The 19,153-nt window shown below is 34.1% G+C and overlaps 9 protein-coding genes across 9 annotated transcripts; 4 read left to right on the top strand and 5 right to left on the bottom strand. All coding sequences in view use genetic code 12, as the record gives it.

Annotated features, from left to right (window-relative positions):
* Positions 1 to 48: 48 nt before the first annotated feature.
* On the top strand, positions 49 to 774 carry CTRG_00972 (uncharacterized protein; the record flags this gene model as incomplete). The annotated part of the gene is made up of 1 exon (XM_002546144.1): positions 49 to 774. One exon carries the CDS (start codon positions 49 to 51, stop codon positions 772 to 774), a length of 726 nt encoding a protein of 241 aa, XP_002546190.1.
* A 184-nt stretch (positions 775 to 958) lies between these two features.
* SRP54 (RNA-binding signal recognition particle subunit) lies at positions 959 to 2,626 on the bottom strand (the record flags this gene model as incomplete). Its single annotated transcript, XM_002546143.1, has 1 exon — positions 959 to 2,626. The coding sequence occupies one exon, from the start codon at positions 2,624 to 2,626 to the stop codon at positions 959 to 961; it is 1,668 nt and encodes a 555-aa protein (XP_002546189.1).
* A 243-nt stretch (positions 2,627 to 2,869) lies between these two features.
* On the top strand, positions 2,870 to 3,265 carry CTRG_00970 (uncharacterized protein; the record flags this gene model as incomplete). The annotated part of the gene is made up of 1 exon (XM_002546142.1): positions 2,870 to 3,265. One exon carries the CDS (start codon positions 2,870 to 2,872, stop codon positions 3,263 to 3,265), a length of 396 nt encoding a protein of 131 aa, XP_002546188.1.
* An 88-nt stretch (positions 3,266 to 3,353) lies between these two features.
* On the bottom strand, positions 3,354 to 5,927 carry CTRG_00969 (uncharacterized protein; the record flags this gene model as incomplete). Its single annotated transcript, XM_002546141.1, has 1 exon — positions 3,354 to 5,927. The coding sequence occupies one exon, from the start codon at positions 5,925 to 5,927 to the stop codon at positions 3,354 to 3,356; it is 2,574 nt and encodes an 857-aa protein (XP_002546187.1).
* Positions 5,928 to 6,933: 1,006 nt separating this feature from the next.
* Positions 6,934 to 8,511, bottom strand: CTRG_00968 (uncharacterized protein; the record flags this gene model as incomplete). Its single annotated transcript, XM_002546140.1, has 1 exon — positions 6,934 to 8,511. One exon carries the CDS (start codon positions 8,509 to 8,511, stop codon positions 6,934 to 6,936), a length of 1,578 nt encoding a protein of 525 aa, XP_002546186.1.
* A 1,900-nt stretch (positions 8,512 to 10,411) lies between these two features.
* Positions 10,412 to 11,857, top strand: HSE1 (ESCRT-0 subunit protein; the record flags this gene model as incomplete). The annotated part of the gene is made up of 1 exon (XM_002546139.1): positions 10,412 to 11,857. One exon carries the CDS (start codon positions 10,412 to 10,414, stop codon positions 11,855 to 11,857), a length of 1,446 nt encoding a protein of 481 aa, XP_002546185.1.
* Positions 11,858 to 11,915: 58 nt separating this feature from the next.
* On the top strand, positions 11,916 to 12,422 carry SFT1 (Sft1p; the record flags this gene model as incomplete). Its single annotated transcript, XM_002546138.1, has 1 exon — positions 11,916 to 12,422. The coding sequence occupies one exon, from the start codon at positions 11,916 to 11,918 to the stop codon at positions 12,420 to 12,422; it is 507 nt and encodes a 168-aa protein (XP_002546184.1).
* A 97-nt stretch (positions 12,423 to 12,519) lies between these two features.
* CTRG_00965 (uncharacterized protein) lies at positions 12,520 to 13,305 on the bottom strand (the record flags this gene model as incomplete). Its single annotated transcript, XM_002546137.1, has 1 exon — positions 12,520 to 13,305. One exon carries the CDS (start codon positions 13,303 to 13,305, stop codon positions 12,520 to 12,522), a length of 786 nt encoding a protein of 261 aa, XP_002546183.1.
* Positions 13,306 to 13,607: 302 nt separating this feature from the next.
* CTRG_00964 (putative ubiquitin-protein ligase) lies at positions 13,608 to 18,782 on the bottom strand (the record flags this gene model as incomplete). The annotated part of the gene is made up of 1 exon (XM_002546136.1): positions 13,608 to 18,782. The coding sequence occupies one exon, from the start codon at positions 18,780 to 18,782 to the stop codon at positions 13,608 to 13,610; it is 5,175 nt and encodes a 1,724-aa protein (XP_002546182.1).
* Between the last annotated feature and the right edge of the window lie 371 nt (positions 18,783 to 19,153).

The raw sequence follows: 19,153 nt of genomic DNA, 5'->3' as shown, positions 1-19,153 counted from the left end.
AGAGAACTCAATCGTACAGTCAACAATAGGACAACTAATACAACAAAAATGAGTGAGCCATCTAACAAACCTGAAGATGAAGTTATGGATGAAGAGTTTAATGATATTGATGATAATATTATCACCGATGAACAAGTAGCTGAACAGCAGAAACAAGAACAGAAAAGTCAAGGAACTCCAGCCCCACCGGAAAGTGAAAATAAACAAACAGAAAACAAGAAACAATCAAGTACAACATCATCATCATCAACATCAACTGCTAATGTGAATCCAGCTCCTATTGCTGCAGTTATTCCAGAATTGCCTGATCTTACACGTAAGGATAAAACATTGAAAGAAGTACTTGATATGATGGATGGTGATTTTGCACCAATCATTCCAGATGCTGTTACTGATTATTATTTAGCTAAGAATGGGTTTGAAACTTCAGATGTTAAAATAAAAAGATTATTAGCTCTTGCCACACAAAAATTCATTAGTGATATTGCACAAGATGCATACGAATATAGTAGAATCAGAAGTGCAAGTGCTGTGTATAATTCATCAAATCCTCAAGTTAGGGCGAAATTGTTACTACAGGGACAACAATATGCTAATCAACAATCATTGGCTGGTAATTCTGCAAATGGTGGTGAAAATGATCAGCAACAATCCCAACAATCACATTCTAATGCTGGTAATCAACAAGGAAAGATAGTATTAACAATGGGTGATTTAAGTAATGCATTAAGTGAATATGGTATGAACACTTCCAGACCCGAGTTCTATAGATAGACATAATAGTGGTACTTTTGTTAGAAGTTTAGTCAATACGTTATGTAGTAATAAAGTAACTCTTTTGTTATATTTTAATATCACTTACGTAGAAATTACAGATGATTTTTTTTTTTTTTTGATTTTTTTAAAAAAAACGACGTAAGAGATAATTAATCATGAACTATTTAACTAATATACAACATTACATACCACCCATACCACCAAATTGTTGCATCATCTTTTGCATCATACCTGGATTTTGCATCATTTGTTGTGCTTGTTGCATCATTTGGGGATTTTGTCTCATCATTTGTTGTGCTTGTTGGATCATAGCTGGATTGTTCATCATACTTGCTAATCCACCGGCTCCAGCACCACCAGCACCGCCACCACCTAACATACTCATGGCTTGTTGCATGAAATTTGGATTAGATTGGGCTTGTTGCATCATTCTTTGCATTTGTGGGTTTCCAGCCATTGGGTTACCACCAGCACCTGGTGCACCTTGAGCAGCCATGGCAGATTTAGCCATTGTAGACATCATTCTATGTTGTTGTAAAATCATTTCAACTTCAACAGCAGCACAACCAGCACCTCTAGCAACTCTAATAATTCTGCTTGGTTCTTTAATGAAAATTCTACCATCACTTTCCAATTCCTTAGTTGTCATTGAATCCATAATATATATCATATTTTTGATTTTCTTTGATGTCTCTTCATCTCCAACTTGAGACAATAAATTAGACATACCTGGAATCATAGATGCAATATTTGTTAATGGTCCCATTTTTAGGAAGTTATTCATTTGATTTTGGAAATCTTTCAAAGTAAATTTACCTTCTTTAATATTTTCAATTGTTTGTTTGTGACCTTCATCTTGATGCAAGTTCAAGGACTGCACATGTTCAATCAAACCTTGGATATCACCAATACCCAAAAGTTTCGATATGAAAGTAGTTGGTTTGAATATTTCCAAATCCCCTATATGTTCACCAGTACCAATAAACACAATCGGGGTTTTAGTGGCAGCAACTGCAGAAATGGCACCACCACCCTTGGCGTGACCGTCCATTTTAGTCAATATAATGGACCCAAAATTGGAACTTTCTTTGAATGCACGAGCTTGTGATTCAGCTGCTTGACCTATAGACCCATCCATAACCATGATAGTTTGTGTCGGTTGTACTGCTTCACCTATCTGAACCATTTCAGTAAACAATTGTTCTTCTTGTCTATGTCTACCAGAAGTATCCACAATAATAATATCAAACTTTTCTTGTTTGAATTTCTGAACCCCCTCAAAGGCAATCTTGACTGGATCTGGTTCCAAATAAGAACCATAATATGGAATATTAGCCTTGATGGCATTTTGTTTCAATTGATCAAAGGCACCAGCTCTGAAAGTATCGGCACACACTAAACCAACCTTGAAACCTCTTTTCTTGTAATATACGGCCAACTTTGTACATGAAGTAGTTTTACCAGCCCCTTGTAAACCAACAAACATGATAACATGACTAGATTCTTTTGATAATCTAATTTTCTTACCATTGATGGTTTTGGTAGTTGTCGAAAGTTTCTTTGGCTTTGGTGGTTCAACATGAGAATCTACTAAAGCACATAATTCATCAAATATAATTTTTTGTAATTTCTTACGCTTGTTCATAGCTGATGTTTCTTGGACAATATTTCCTTCTTCAATTTTAGTCTTTATATTGCCTCTTAATTTGGCCACTAATTTAACATTGACATCAGATTCTAAAAGTGCACCACAAATATCTTTGATCATTTGTTGGATTTCATCATCCGAACCTGATTCAACAGAAGACAATGCTCCTCTTAATCTAGAACCCAAATCAGCTAAAACCATAATTCTGAAATACTGTTGGATTTATGGAGGGGAGTAATTTTATCTATCACCAAACAAAAACGAAAAAAAAAAAATACACTTCAATACAAATGGAAAAAAAAATTCTCTCCCAGCCAACACGAACAAAACACATTTAGGAAAGGTCGTGCAAACGTTTCCACAATAAAATTTCCAAACCCCCCCTCCATTTAGTTTACTTTTAACCTTCAAGTGTCCACACATTATAGCTAGACTAAGAACAGTATGACAACTAGTGAAGGTTCAACTGAAAATAAACAGAGTATTCCAGAACCAGTGGTTTTAAATACCAAACCAAATTCAGATAAATTGATCACAGACGAAGTGGAAAAAGACAAATCTAAAGTTGATTTCACTAAAGGAAATGTTGAAGAATTCAAGTTTTATCCAGATAATCCAAAGAGTCATAGACACAAATATAAATGGTCAATGAAAGAACCTTCTAAGTTTTATGATCCATGTGAAGAAAGTAGAATGGCATCAATGGATTGTTTATACCGTAATCAAGATGACAAATATGTCTGTCAAGAGTTTTTCGATGCATACAGAGAATGCCGAAAGGATTTCTTTAGAAAGAAAAGACAAGATAAAGTAGAAGGTAAGAAAGGATGGGGCTGGTAAATAGTTTCAATATTTTCATTAATTAATTCATGTATATATACTATATAATATAAGACAATATAAATAAAGTATTATGTTGGGAACTATGCTAGACCATATCACAAACAGAGTCCTCAAATTCAAATGAGCCCGTTAATTTTGTATCAACAATGGCGTGGTTCAGGCCGCCGAGATTTATGCTGGTATTGAATGTGCTTGAATTTTGAGGGACCTTATCACCTTCGAATAATTCAAAATCATCGTAGACAAATGAGCTTCTTGTTGAATAATCCGAGAGGTTCAGATCAGTAGAAAGAATGAAACCAGTACGTTTTGAAGATCTATCTTTATAGTGTAGGAATGGTAGTGTGTTGAGTATTTCAATTGTTCCAGTTTTCCTATCAATGGAGCAAATCAATGTTGCCTTGTGATTTTCAGTTTCCTTATGCTCATCTGCCAACACATTATCATATACTTTTCTGTAATTGTCCATGTATCGACTATCATAGCAATGTCTAAAAATATACTCAATGAATGAATCTAAAAATTTTGACAAATCAATCTCCAATGTGAATAAAATAAAATTTAACTGGATGTTAAGCAATGTTGTCGACTCTTCCTTGGTAATCTGTTCACTCAATTCACAAGCAAGTATCTTTTCCCACTCGTCAACAAATAATGACACATACGGCTGGATGGATTGTTTTTTGAAATTTTGATCTCGAATGAGTTTTACTTTATTTATGTTATTATCATTCATGAATGTAAAATCTTTAGTTAAAGAACATAAATTAGACTTGAGCTCTCGAGTCCAGTTCAAGATTTGTACCTTCTGAGGTGTTCTGAGTTTACTTCCCTCAAAATTAGATAAAGTCTTATCCAATTTTCGAAGAGTACTAAGGAAATAATTTTCTTTAAACTGAATAAACGGGTGCAATTTCATCCACTCCAATAATTGCAAGATAACTCGTTTGGATCTAAAACGTGATGATGATGACTCATTAGGAGTCGATTTTAAGAACCTCAAGTCATATTCTTTGAAGTCAACAACATGTCCCAGTATTGGAAAATTAAGATCATCTTTCAAATTCTTCTTATACCTGACATTCTTGTCAATAGATATACGATCAAGAACATTCAATTTTCTCACGAGTATTTTGCTTCTTGGTAAACATTGGGAAAAATCATTGAACCCACAGATAAATTTGGTGAAGTTGTTCAATTTCAAAAGGATAGATTCCAATGGTGAAGTATTTTCGGGAGCAAAATTGAATACACCGTTGATGGATCCATCAATATCACCAATAACCAATTTGAATTTATTTAATGGGTTATGGTCTGCTCCAAGATAATAGACAGATCCGGATTTAAACAAACTACTCGATAACCCAGTGAGAATTGATTCTTTTTCCTTTTTTGAGTACAGATATCTTCCGTGGGGAATGTCTTCAGTATACATGGCAACTTCGTCATTACTATTATGGACAAGTTTCTGTCTTTTTGCAGAGGTTGAAAAGCTCAGTCGTGAATTGATGGATCTCTTCTTATCTTTCAGTGATGTTGCTCGTGGAGGTGGTGGTGGGAGCCTCAACTTGAGCCACAATTGATTATTTCTTCTCTTTTGCAAGTAGGCATCCATTTTATTATCCAAATGTAAAGTACTGGTGTCTTCGCTTCTAAAATGAGTACTTGGATCTGTTAAAAAGAATGGCCTGAAAGGATCATCCTTTTCGTGGTATAATTTGCGAAATAACGGAGACTCCCCTTGAAATTCATCAAGTGATATTAGGTCTTCATAAAAGGTATGTATTTCCTCCAGAAGTGATTTAGCCTCATCTTGAAGAAGATACGAGTTTCCTTCAGACTTCTCATCATTTGACTTTTCTTGATCATCTGATGCTTTTCTTTTGTGCGTAAACCTTGCTCTAATGGCATTCTGTCGTCTCAAGGGAACACCAGAATTATTTAGCCTTGTAGATGTAAATCTGTATGGGTAACCACTATTTCTACCCGACGCAAGTATATTTCGTTCATTATTCCGTATATCATGCCTTACTGCTGCTGATTCATCATCACTAAGTTCGCTTTCATTACTCTCCAGATACACGATCGCATTTCCATTATCTTCAGAATAATATATCACTTCTGGTTCATCTTCCTCTTGAAAACTTTGGTCGTCATCATCTGTTGTTTCCACAAAGTAAGCCTCTCTATTCAGATTCCGTGTCAATTCTCGTGAAATATTTCTCAACTGAATAGGGATACTATTAATTGCTAATTCGTGTTCGGCTCGATTGCTTTGCTCTCTATTACTGTATAATTGGTTGAATCGGCTTTGTAATCGATGCATGTCAGTTAATTGTCGAACAATACTGGATCTAAAATTGGCATGTGCTTCATTGTTTGGATGTACGTTGTTTGAATCTGCATGGAGGTTTCTGTACATGTATTCTGGGGCCATGTCGATGGAGTATTCATTATCAGGATTTTGATTTGTGGATGCATTCCCAAATCTTTGTATATGATCAAACGATGTTAGTCTCTGATTCGTTGTATTTTCTGTTGACAATAATGATGGTGGTAACGATGATGTACTACTTGTCGATAATGATTGGTTATTCCCTTGTGGTGATGTTTGTGATTGTCTATTTGGCGGACCAGTTGGTGTGGGTGGAGGAGGCATATTAAGTGCAAAACAACAAAAACGAAAAGATCTAACTCTAAAAATCCGAATAAATAAACCAACTAAGAAATGTTGCAATCACTAATATGATGTAAATATAATCTGATGGTGGATGTCTATCAACAGTGATTATAAAGTACGAATGAAACGAAAAAAAAATAGGTGTACAATTTTAGTTGGTGATGTAATTTAAATTCAAGCAAGTAGTTAGTGGAAAGAAAAAAAAAAGAATTTATATATAAAGTGTGAGAAACAAGAATCGTGTACAAAGTGTCAACTATGCATTATTACGGATTTATGGCTGACCTAAGTGTAACCTTTACTGATGATCAGTTTCTTTTCTTTTTATTTCCAATTTTTTTTTAAGCTTGTTTTTGTCATTGAATTGATTCAATTTCCAACTAATATGAGTCTCATTTTTAGTTGTCAACCTCATTTTGCAATTGTCCAGAGTGTAGAGGTAGTTGATATATACTTATCAGGTGTAGTTCTTATTCTCACGCCTTTCTAGAATGGAATTTCTATACGTATATTTTGTAAGTGGTATGAGCTTTGGGTCATTTTTTTACAATCTATAAAAGCCTATCTGGAACAATACTACCGCCGGAAATATAGCAAAGTTCGAGAACACCCCGGAAATAGTAAACAAGATGCACGAACTAATTGAAGAGAATTAATAATCATAAATAATGAAAGGGTTATAATTGTCATTATAGGTCGGTAACAAATATCAAACTAATCAGTCGTTAATTTATCTGGCTATTGCCGTTGCTGGGAGCACTTGGAGTTCCCTTCGTTTATAATTTACTTCTTTTTTTGTGTCACATGCTCAATTACGGGGTTCTGTGAAACACAAATTCTCAGTAACGAGACAAACAACCAGACCGTTATTGCACCAATGGTTTACATAAACAAGACACACTTCGATTCTTTTCTTTCCTTTACAAAATTGTCGTCATTTATAAAAATACTTAAAATTACAAACATACATACATCCGGTGTATTACTAATATAAGAATCTGAAATCAGCAGAGATCTTAGATCCATCATTCCCTTGTCCAAATTCCTTTTGCCAATTTATTGTTCCTCTTTCAATTCTCTTGTTCAAGACCATTAATCTAATTCTCAAACCAATAGCAAAAGCAATGGAGGCAACGATAAAACCACAGTTACAGCAAAAGGCAATCAAGTAACGAGGAGCATCACTGGATGGGTACAAGTAAGCGTTCCAGATAGAGGTGGAGTTACTCAAACAGTTAACCAATGCAATGGAAGCAGCACGTTTAGCTGGTGGACGTGGACAACAATTAGAGATCCAAGTAAGAATGACAACGAATGCACAATAAAGGGATGGAATCATCAAACACATACTGAAGTAACGAGCACCGAGATTCAACAGAGCAGCGGCAATAATAAAAGCAGCCAATGAAAGTAATAATGGCACTGTGATATGCCAGAATCTTTCTCCTGTGCGATCAGCATGCATAGACCAGAGGAAAGTTGCAACAACGGCAATAACATAAGGTGGTGCAGTTAAACATAAGGTGATGGTTCTGGAGAAGTTCAAGGTTTGGACAACGGATGGGAAGAAATTTGTAATACCACATGCAGCAACCAAAAATGAGTGAGTAGCAACCAATAACCAGACTTTGATATCTTTAATAGCATGTAAGAAACCTTGCCATTCAGATTCTTTGGCTTCTTTATCGGAATCATTAACATTACCAAGATCTTTCTTCAATTTCCACATAACAATGTCTTTTTCTTCTTGAGTCAAGAATTTAGTGTTGTCTGGGTTATCTGGCAAAATGAAATAAGCAAGTGGTGCAACCAAAACAGTACAACCACCTTCAATGATAAAGATATATCTCCAGCCTGAAACACCACCCAAACCGTCCATTTGTAAGATGGCAGCAGAGATTAATCCACCAAATGCTGAACTGATCAATGAACCGGAATATAAAATGGAGTTTCTCAATGCAAGACTCTTTTTGTCATACCAACTGGACAAGATCATCAAGGCACCAGGGAAAAAAGCAGATTCGACAACACCAAGCAATACACGTACAGCAGCTAATCCACCAAAACCTTGTACGGCAGCAGTACAAGTAGATATAGCACCCCAAATTGTCATAACAACGGCAAGGTAAGTTGAAGGACGACCCAATTTATTCATCAACATGTTTGATGGAACTTGGAAAAGAATATAACCAGCAAACAAAATGGACAAAGCAATCTGATAGTCACTACCAGTCAAGTTCAAATCTTCTTCTAAAGTGCCCAATCTAGCTGTTGCGATACCTGTTCTATCAATATAATTTAAAATGTAAAGCACGATTAAAATAGGTAAGATTCTAAAATCAATCTTTCTGGTAGTCTTCTTGTCCAATGCCTTCAATTCTTCTTGAGTCATATGTTGAAGCAGCTCTGGAAGATCATAATATTCTAACTCGTTGATTTCCTCAACACCAAGACCATATTCCGCGTCGGATGTTTTTGGTTTAACATCTTCTTCATATTGAGTAGATGGTTTGTTGAAATCATAGGATTCTAAATGTGACGTAGTTGGTTTTTCTGATGACATAGCTGTAGGATAATTGAATAATTAAGAAAAGAAGCTAATAAGCACTAAGTAGTTGATTATAAAATCTACAAAAATTCAAAAAACAAAATTCCAGATAAGAATGGAAATTTCATTCCAATTTATACTCCATAAACCTTGTTATTCTAGATAGAATGAGAGAGTGTAGCATTTTCCAATTGTTGCGAAGCTTCTTTCTATTTTTTTCGCTTTTCCTCTTTGTTTTTCCTGTTTTGTTTTACCGGCTTTGTGTTCCTCCGTGGGGGATAAAGTTAAAATTGTATTGTAATGCATTCTATGCTGCAAGTTAGTACTACTGTAGTCATTTCAGAATGGTTCAAAACCTTCAAGGTGGGGAAAATAACAGATTGTTTGATACTCCTTCTAATCACTTGCTAGAAAAGAAATAATTACAATTTCAACGTTGATGAGATCACTGACAAAAAGTATCGGCATTAAATTTTTCTTAGCAGGGGGGTAGTCTTATTTTTGACATGTCTTGGCACATCAAGAGCATATGATGACAGTCAGATTGATACAGAATATCATTGATATCTTTAGATTTCTCCACACTTCTACTGATTACTTAAATTATCCCCAACAAAAGGCATTACACATAATAAAAACAAAGCTTACAAATCCATTGGAAAACTTAAGCCTCTAACAAAGTGTTCATAATTATCGTGGAACAAAACCAACACACACGTAAAGGAAAACTTACACATGTGTGTGTGTGTGATTATGAGAAACCTGTCTGTGTGAAAACGATCACAATAAATGAAACGAAAGAAAAATTTTTCTATTGTAGGGGGTTAATCCGAGTGGGGGGGAACAGAGATTTGTTGCAAAAAATGTTCAAAAATTTTGCATCGCGTACAGATCCCCCAAATTAATTCGAGATTCTATCCAATCACAACAAGTGATTCCGTAGCAAGCTATTGTCAAACATGGTTTGTAAATTTCATAATAATACGCATAGGTTCTATTGGTTAACTGGATAACAATAATAATTAGAGATTACTCTACGTCACTACAGTTATTTGTTAGTCGTACACAATTAACCCACTTCGGAGCCATAAATTCAATGTTTTTCGAAAACCTAGTTCAACTAACATGACATTATTACCAAGAATTTCAAGTGCCGCTTGAACCTAGTTTCTTTGTTTATGATTTGTGGTACGCATCTATCTATTTAAACAACCCCTTTTGAATTTAAGGAAATTTTGTACAAAATATTACCCCAAAAAATTATACCCCCTTTTTTTTATGATATCAAGATTTCCAAAGAGATGAGCTATTGTAATTCAATTTATGTATCTCAAATAAACTAATAGCCGAGTTAAATAAACTCTACAGAAATTTATACAACGGTTTCAAAATTAGGAACAGTATATTTTACATGATAAGAGTAAATCTCAGGCGGCATTGATTTCCCGGGAGAATTACAAACATGTTTTCCTTAGTATTACCAATTTGTACTAATTCAGAGTATCACCAAAAATTATAGTAGTTTGACAAACCATAAGCATCCAACACGGTCATGAAGGACAGTATACTCATACAAACCAGATTATATATGTTAGTAATTATCTTACTAATGGGAAGTTGTGACTTATTACAGCTACATTCTGTCACTCGGGAAACATCCAGTCTTTTGGGGGGATATGGGATCTGGTAAACGTTTGAATGGTGTTATTCCCTTCCACTACCATATTCCAAAAATGCCTGCATATTATGACGTCACGTGCATCCATTTGGAAAGTATTTTTTTTCTCTCGCGCCTGCATATCCCGATCATTCGTCTCCCACAATTTATCATCAACTTCGCCTTCACTTGTAACTTTTATCATCAATCATCACTTTTCTTTATTAATCCCAGTACAAAAGTTCTAAAAAAGAAAGAATGCCATCCTTAGAGTCGTTGATAAATAAAGCTACTGATCCAACCTTGACATCAGATAACTGGCAATATATTTTTGATGTTTGTGACAAAATCTCCAATGATCCTGAGACGGCTACCAAGGAAGCCATAGCCACTTTGAAAACTAAATTGGCATCGAAGGATGCAAATGTTGTATTAAGAACATTAGCATTATTAACTGCTGTTGCTGAGAATTGTGGATCAAGGGTAAAACAAGAAATTGCAACTAAATCATTTTTACAAGATTGTTTGATCAAAAGATTGTCTGATAAGAAATTACACCCGGCTGTGAAGACGAAAATTTGTGAAGTTTTAAGTCAACTTTACAATACATTCAAGGTTGATCCATCATTGAAACCAATGACTGATGCATATAACAAAGCAAAACATGATTATCCTCAATATTTTAACAAGAAAGTAGAGGGTCCTTCCAAGCCGGCTAAGAAAGAAAGAACAAAACAAGATAAAGATAGAGAAGAAGAAGAATTGCAACGTGCATTGAAATTATCATTACATGAATATGAGCAACAACTGAAAATTGAAAAGAAAGAATATCTCAATAATAAACCATTGCCTGAACCGAAACCAGAACCTGAATCACCGCCAGTTGAAACAGTTGCCACAGTTTCAAAAGTCAGAGCATTGTATGATTTGATTTCCTACGAGCCAGATGAATTGTCGTTCAGAAAGGGAGATGTGATTACGGTTATTGAATCTGTGTATCGTGATTGGTGGAGAGGATCATTGACTAATGGGAAAGTTGGTATTTTTCCATTGAATTATGTTACACCAATTGTGAACAAATCACCAGCAGAAATTGCCAAGGAATTGGAATTGGAAAATAGATTAATCAATGGAGAGAAGAAAAAGATTGAAAAGTTGTTGGCAATATTATCATCACAAAATATTGACAATATTAATGAAGATGAAGTGACTCTGTTATATAATGAGATTATACCATTACGTATTCAATTGGGTGCTGCAATTGATAAATATAGTGTGAGAAAAGAAGAATTATTGGGATTGAACCAACAGCTAAATAATGAAGTGAAGTTATATAATGAGTTGTTGGATAAACTGATTTCAAGTAGAGCTCAACAAAATACCGGTGGACTAATGTATCAACAAACAGCCCCGTACCCTATGCAGCAACAGCAACATCAAGGACCCTCACAAACCCAGCAAAGCCAGATTCCACAACAACATACTCAACTGCAACAACTTCCTCCACAATATACACAACTGCAACCACTTCATCAACAGCAGCAGCAGTATCTGGGATATGCCGGTGCTAATAATATGCCACCTCCAGCAACTACATTCAATCAGTATGTTCCACCACAATTACAAGAATTGCAACCTCAAGAAACCAGTGCTGGGTTTGGAAATGCAGTTTATAACAGACCTCAACCTACTAGCCAACAATAGAAGAGAAATAGAAAACATGCTGACTTGATTATATATTTATCTATATGCATAATACATAATGTTTGTACGTGATTTAAATATACTTGGAAATAGCAAGAAAGATTTCTCCCTGCGCGCCTTCTTTTTGCTGTTGTTGTTGTTGTACAGGCAGGACCAGAGAAACTTTTTGTTGTCATTAAAAAAAAAAAGAAAGAGAGAAAGAAAGAGACAACCAATATTTAAAGATTACAAACCCATTATCATTATTACAAATCAAATCAAAATCATAATGTCAGATACGTTATATTCACAAAGAGAAGAACAAAATAATAAAAAATTTGATGAATTAGCATCAACATTAAATCGATTTAGAACAACTATAGATCAAGATATTCATGGACAAATTCAACAAGAAAATTCACTACTAGATTCATTAAATGATAATTTTAATTCAATGATGATACTGGTTAAAAAAACTTCTGGAGAATTAAGAAATGTTATGAATAGAAATGCAAGTTTAACTAGAATTGTTGGATTAATACTACTTGCATTTTTCGTCATTTGGATGTTATATAAATTATACTAAGATTTGTATATTCTTTGTGTTGTCGTTTTATATTTATATATAAGTATTTAAAGAAATGAAATATATAAATGTATGTGTATATCAAACAAGATGAGTTTTATTTTTTATTAACTACATCACTTCCTAATCTATAATTACCAATAGCAGAACCCCAATTTATTTTGGATCTAGTAACAGGCAATAATCTTCTTAAATTTTTAAAAGATTGTTGATTTAAATTATTAAATTGATCAACAATTTTAATAACAACTTTATTTTCTTGATCATTAATAAAATTAACAATTTTTGAACTTGAAGAATTATCAATTTTAATATCAGATATTTCTTCAATAAATTTTAATCTAACATTACCATCTTCAAAATAATGAATATCTAATTTAATTTCACCTGAAATATTCAGATTTTTAGAAATTAAATAATTCGATTTCCATTGTCCAGTATAAAAATTATCATGATTTGCACGTTGTCCAATAATAATAATTCTTAATTCTTCATCTTCAGTAGGAATAATAGTAAATGCAAAAGTTGAAGGATAATAATCTTCACCATATTGATTTAATTTATCAATTAATTCTTGATATATTTTAGGATATTCAAAATTTGATTCATAATTTTCAACATCAATAATTTTACAATTTATCCAATCAACATTAAATTTTTTATTATTAATATAATCAATATATTTTGATGAATTCTTATCTTTATTATATTTAGATACAATTGTATTATCAATAACAACTGCATTTTCTTGAGCATATTTTTCAATATTGTCATCAATTGATGATGTAGTTAATGATGATAATGATTGAGACACATTTTTTAATTCTGCTGGTGGTGCTGTTTCAATTAATGAATCAACCAATTCGTTAAGTTTAATAGACATGGTGTTGTTATATATATGTGTGTGAGTGTGTTGCTGATTTTATTTAATACTTTCCAACATAATCGCTTCCGTCTGATTTTCTATGAGTTCCTTGTTGTCTCGTTCTCTACCACCCCAACCAGGTGTACCGACTCCTAAAAAAACATTTTTGTGCACCACTACACGACAATTAATCGGATTTCACTTGAGTATAACGACCGTTATTAAATACATATATATATATATATATCTATTAACCTTACAAACGAATAAAACCAATTCCAAATATATATACATATATATCACAATTACTTTTTGTGAGCTTATGACAATAAGAAAGCTCCAGCACCATCTCTAATAGCTTTTAGTAATTTGTCTTTCATTACTTTTTCACTTGAATAATTTGGTAATTTCAAATAATTGGCACATGTCATGACACTTGGTAAATAATCATCATCTTTTAACCCGTCTTCAGCATGTTTTCTAACAACAGTCAATTCGGGTCTTAATGCTTTAAATCCTCCAATTGGCAATTTCGGAGCCCCTGTTAAGAATTGCAAAAATTCTCTCTTTTCATCTTTATCGAAATTAACCAATATATTAATTAATGACTTGATTGCTGGTGATTCCTTTGTGTATCCATGATTGGCAATAATACCTGAAGTTAAACTATCATATGACCAATCCTCTTCAGCATTACCAAATAATTCAACCAATTCAGGTGGGGAGAATATTATCAATGAGTTGATTGGGAATACTTTGGAAAACCCTTCCATAAACGCTTTAGTCTGATTAATAATACCCGAATATAAAGTAGCTTCAAGGACTTTGTTGAGATAAAGTTCTAAATTTTCTGCAGTAACTGGAGTATTTCCACCATTAGGAATCAATTCATAATCTGGATTCCCTGGTAACTCGAAAAATAATGCCAAATCTTGAACTGTTGCTCCATCAACGGTAACTTGATGAATATCTTCACAATTTTTGAACTGTTTCACATATTTATACAAATGCTCTAATGAATCAGCTAATCCGGGATCAACAACACGTAATTTGTTTAAATTAGCCATTGACTTTAGCAATTTTTGTTGTGAACTTTTGGACGAACCGCCATAATTCTTGTTCAACATTTGAATCAACAGCAAGAAAACAAGGTTGAAATTAAAATCAATGATTCTAGAATCCAATAGTGCTCGGGCAATAAATTTCCCTAAGGAAGCAAAAAAGTACAACACTTTTCTACCATTCTCACTGGCAATCTGGGATTTATCCATTGGCATTGGAAACAATCCTTGTTTATTTACAACATATGCATTGTCATCCGCAGCACCAGGTTCCTCATCTCTCCATAATTTCAACTTTTTCTTGGAAAATTCTTTAGATACAGTCGAGTAAAATTCCAAAGTTGGACCTAAACCAGTACCAACCTCATCAAAATATTCAATTTCTAGTATACTTGGTGTAGACCCATACATTCCCAAAACTTTCACTGCACTTTGCAACATCATTTTTCTTGATATTCTAACCTTATGTCTTGTTGGTCTACCCAATTGTAATCTTTGATTACCATGTGGGTTGTTATTCGAGTTACCGTTCTCTTCGTTACCTTGGTTTGTACGTAATTGCCATTGGTGGATCAATCTTGAATACCCAAATGAAGTTGACTGCAAAAAGAATATTCTGGTTTCCAATGGAAATATGAATGGAAATCTTTTAGTTAAATGAATGCTCCATCCTGGCAATGTTCCACTTGCAACAACTAATGGCTCTTCCAATTGTCTATTCAACTTAACAGTCAATTTCCAATTAGTGAAATCTTTATTCGGCACCGCTCCAGTATTGATGTTCATATGATACAAGTCATTCAATAATTTCAAAATACTGATGGTGGTGCCATCATAAGCATTTAATTCGCTGTCAGTATTTTGTAAAGCAAAGTTTGTAAATGGATTTTCCTTGCTGACTTCAGAACTGATTTTTCTATATGAAATGTTGTGAATAGATGACCAAATTCTGCTTGGGTCGATTATTTCGTCCGGTTTGTCTTGCAATGAGCGATAAATTGCACCATAAATGGTGGTCTCGTTTGGTATGACTTCTCCGTTGATCAAAAATTCAATATTCAACTCCGACTTTCTTTCACCATCTTCATCGGTGTTATCATTATCATCGTTCGTGCCATCGTGATTATTAGCTCTAGTAAGTGAACCAATTTCTTCAATAAACTTAAATCTTTGTTTTAAGAATGCAAATATCGACTTGAAGGTAGCAATGGCATGAACTGATAAAACCATATTTTGCATGTTGCCTGGAATTCGTGAAAGCTGCTGCAGGTCATCGGAATCATTTTCCGCAATTAACTTTAACTTGATTTGATTTGCCATTATTGAAGCTTGGTTTTGTTCACGGATATATGTTGATTGACTGCTATTTGAATTTGCAGAAACAATGTCAAACGATTCAGATCTCGTTAATGATTCTTGCAATTTATGTACAAGTATTTTCCCGGATTGATCATGGAAAAATGCATTCTTGAATGAGAGGTAACAGTCATTACACCCGACTCCTTGTTCCATGCTGAGAAACTTCGTTAAAAGCTCTATTATGCCGGAGGAAATTAATTCAAAACTAGATATGGATGACGAACCAGAAAAAACCAGTTTGAAGTTATCCCATAATGATGACCATTCTTCATAACTAAATGACTTGATTCTCTTGCTATCAGACAACGTTACTTTAATGTCCTGTAATACTCTCATGTTGTCGGAAACGATCTGGGAACCGATATCTTTGCCTTCATTGTATAAACTATCAATAGCGGTAGCAATAAATAATATGTTGGAGTAAATAACACTACTCGATAATCTGAATTCATACTCCTTGGTGAATTCACTATCGATATATTTATTTGAATATGCAGTCATCATAGAATTTAAAGTTGATCTTGGATCTGGTTGATCGACTTGAACCTTACCTTCTAATTGAGTGGATAATAGAAGCACATCATTGATAAGACCTTCTTTCTCAAATGCGCCAATGAATATAAATGGAGCTTTTTCAAGCAAAACCTTGATTATTTTCAATGCACTAAAAAGCAACATCAATGCGTTGAGTTTATTTGTATCTTCAGGAGCACCCCTTGTAGAGTTACTACTGTATCGGGCGTGTGATAAATCTCTTCCACGTAAAGTTGATGTGTAAGTCTCGCCATCAGCATCATCGTCATCGTCGTCGTCATTATCATCATCAACGTCATCAATGTCATCAATGTCATCAATGTCATGTTCATGTTCATGTTCATTCCCATGGTCGTGTTCATCATCACTTTGAATCATATCTTCATCTTCCTTTTGCGCATTAGCAAAATCTTTCGTGACTATTGATTGATACTGGTTGACAACGTTTGCTAATAGCCCAGCAATCTCATCGACATCTTTAATAACAGAAAAGTCGTTAGAATTGGAATTAATAATACGGTATAAATTAATAAAACTTTTTCTTCGAATTTCAAAATCCATAGTTGCTTGAAAACTGAGAATTAATAATGACCAAATCTCATTTACAAACTTCCAATATTCCTTTGGTATAATATCTTTGCATAATTCAATTCTTGACTGATTGATAGCTTTACGTTCTTCATCTTCTTCAAAGTTTGGTCTTAAATATAATGCCTCTGCTGGTGAATATGTTATTGGTAACAAATAACCAATTAAACTCAAAAACTGGGAATTCAAATCCTTTGGAGCGGACATTAAAGCTTCAATCGAGATGTTTTCTGTTCCAGATAAATCAACATCAGGACTTTGTTTAGAATATTTATTCAAAGACTTAACTATCACTGACCCAATATTACATTCGGTGATTAAAATTCTAGAAACATCAACACTCACACTGGCCAATACAATTAATGATTTGATTAAACTCAAATTGGAACCGTAATTCAATGTCACTTGACTTGATTCAGAACCAGTATTCAGTGATTTGTTACAACTGAGCCAGATAACTTTCGTCAACTCCTTCAAAAGTAACTCCTTATCTGCGAATAGTTCATTCAATAACTCGGGTTTGTTTTTAAAACACATTATTATCCTTGAGATAGTCAACCATGCATTTTCAACGACAATTTTATCATTATAATTTCTAACAACTTCTGCAATACTGCTGAAAGCGTCTTTGATCTTAGGGAAATTGGCAATGGAGATATTAGTACATGAATTTGAGACAATGGTTAAACATTTTCTTTGGGCATGTATTGTCAAGAAATCCAAATATTGTAAACATGCAGTAAGCCCATTATGTGACACAATGCTATTGTGAGAAATAGGATCCCTGGAGATCATTTCCAAAGTTTGCAATGCTTGTTCTGTTAAATCAATGTACTTGATTTCCAACAACTTGTTGCATAATGCTGGGATGGCGTTATTATTCAAAGCATCATGGATGAAATCTTGGTTAACCTCCAAAAAATTATACAAGCATCGGCAAGCAACTAAATGCAATTCCAATTCTTCATCTAGTTTAGGATCTTCCATTATATCAACAAGATTCTTTGCTAGTTTATTTGCTGGAATTAGTCTCTCTGCGGTTAAACCATTCATCATCAATAATCTTTCACTCAACTCGTTTAATGACTCAAGAATTATGTAAGTATCATCTCTTTGACTCAAGTTATTTACTAATGCATCTAACTCACCACCATCACGGGCTGATCCACCATCAAATATTATACCACCGCCCATTAGTCTTTGCATGACATCTACAAATCCGTTACCAGTAGAATTTTCTGCATCATTTCCATTTCTATTTCCACCACCAGCGAGTGCGCCTATTGCTCTCAAAAATTCGGCACGAGGATCGTCATCTTCATCATCGTCATCTTCTCCGTCGTCTTCTTCTTCTTCTTCTTCTTCTCCGCGATCTCTTCTTTCTCTGTTTCTATCGTTGTCATCATCATCATCAATATCAATATCGTTCATCTCGTCATCGTCGTCATCATCATGACTTTGGCTATGAGAATTTCTTGAGTATCTGTCAGCATTATCGCCACCTGAAGTTGGAATTTCAGTAGTTCTTACTCTTCTACCTTGAATTAAACGACGTAAGAAATCAGAAGTTTCCATCATGCCTAGTTCATCTTCCTCATCTCCCTCAAAATCGCCACTATGGTCGTGCGAATCATGACTGTCATCAAATTCATCTTCTTCTTCGTCATCATCATTCTCATCATCCTCTTCAGCAATGAGTTCTTCCTCTATGCTATCATCTATGCCGGGAACATTAGCTACTTCTTCAAATTCAACACTTCCTCTATCGCTATCACTATTGTATTGATTCTTAGATGTTCTTCTGTGTTGTGCTTGCATAGATAGTCTTATCAATGATTCTTCTTCGTTATCACTTGAATCTTGATCCTCTGCATCTTGAATACTCATATTGTCGTCTGAACTGCGATTGAATGGATCTCCTATGGTCTTATCATTCTTTTCCTTTTTGGCCATGTTAATAAATAATTACTGTTAATGGGATATTCAAAAAAAAGGTGGTTATATATGAAACAGTTGTAAAAAAAAATATAAAGGAGAATTCAGTGTTCAAAAAAAAAAAGATCAAGAGAAAGAGGCGAAAAAGTTACTAACAACAAAAAAAAAAACAGAAATAAGATTGAGGATTGAGTTTGCAAAATCAATAATACAGTTCTACACTTGTTCTCTTTTTTTCTCCCCTGGTTATTTTTCCGTGGTGATTTTCAATGACGACCGCGATATACTGTACATTTTGTTCACTTCTACCAGTAGTAAATAAACACACTCTTGTATAAATTTTCAACCAACAGTATTATGTTTCTATTACAGGAAGATAAAGAGAGTCG

The sequence above is a fragment of the Candida tropicalis genome, assembly GCF_000006335.3.
Source record: "Candida tropicalis MYA-3404 genomic scaffold supercont3.1, whole genome shotgun sequence".
NCBI classification, from domain to species: domain Eukaryota; kingdom Fungi; phylum Ascomycota; class Pichiomycetes; order Serinales; family Debaryomycetaceae; genus Candida; species Candida tropicalis.
Note: the sequence above shows the minus strand (reverse complement) of the source record. Positions and strands in the feature narration are given on the sequence as shown.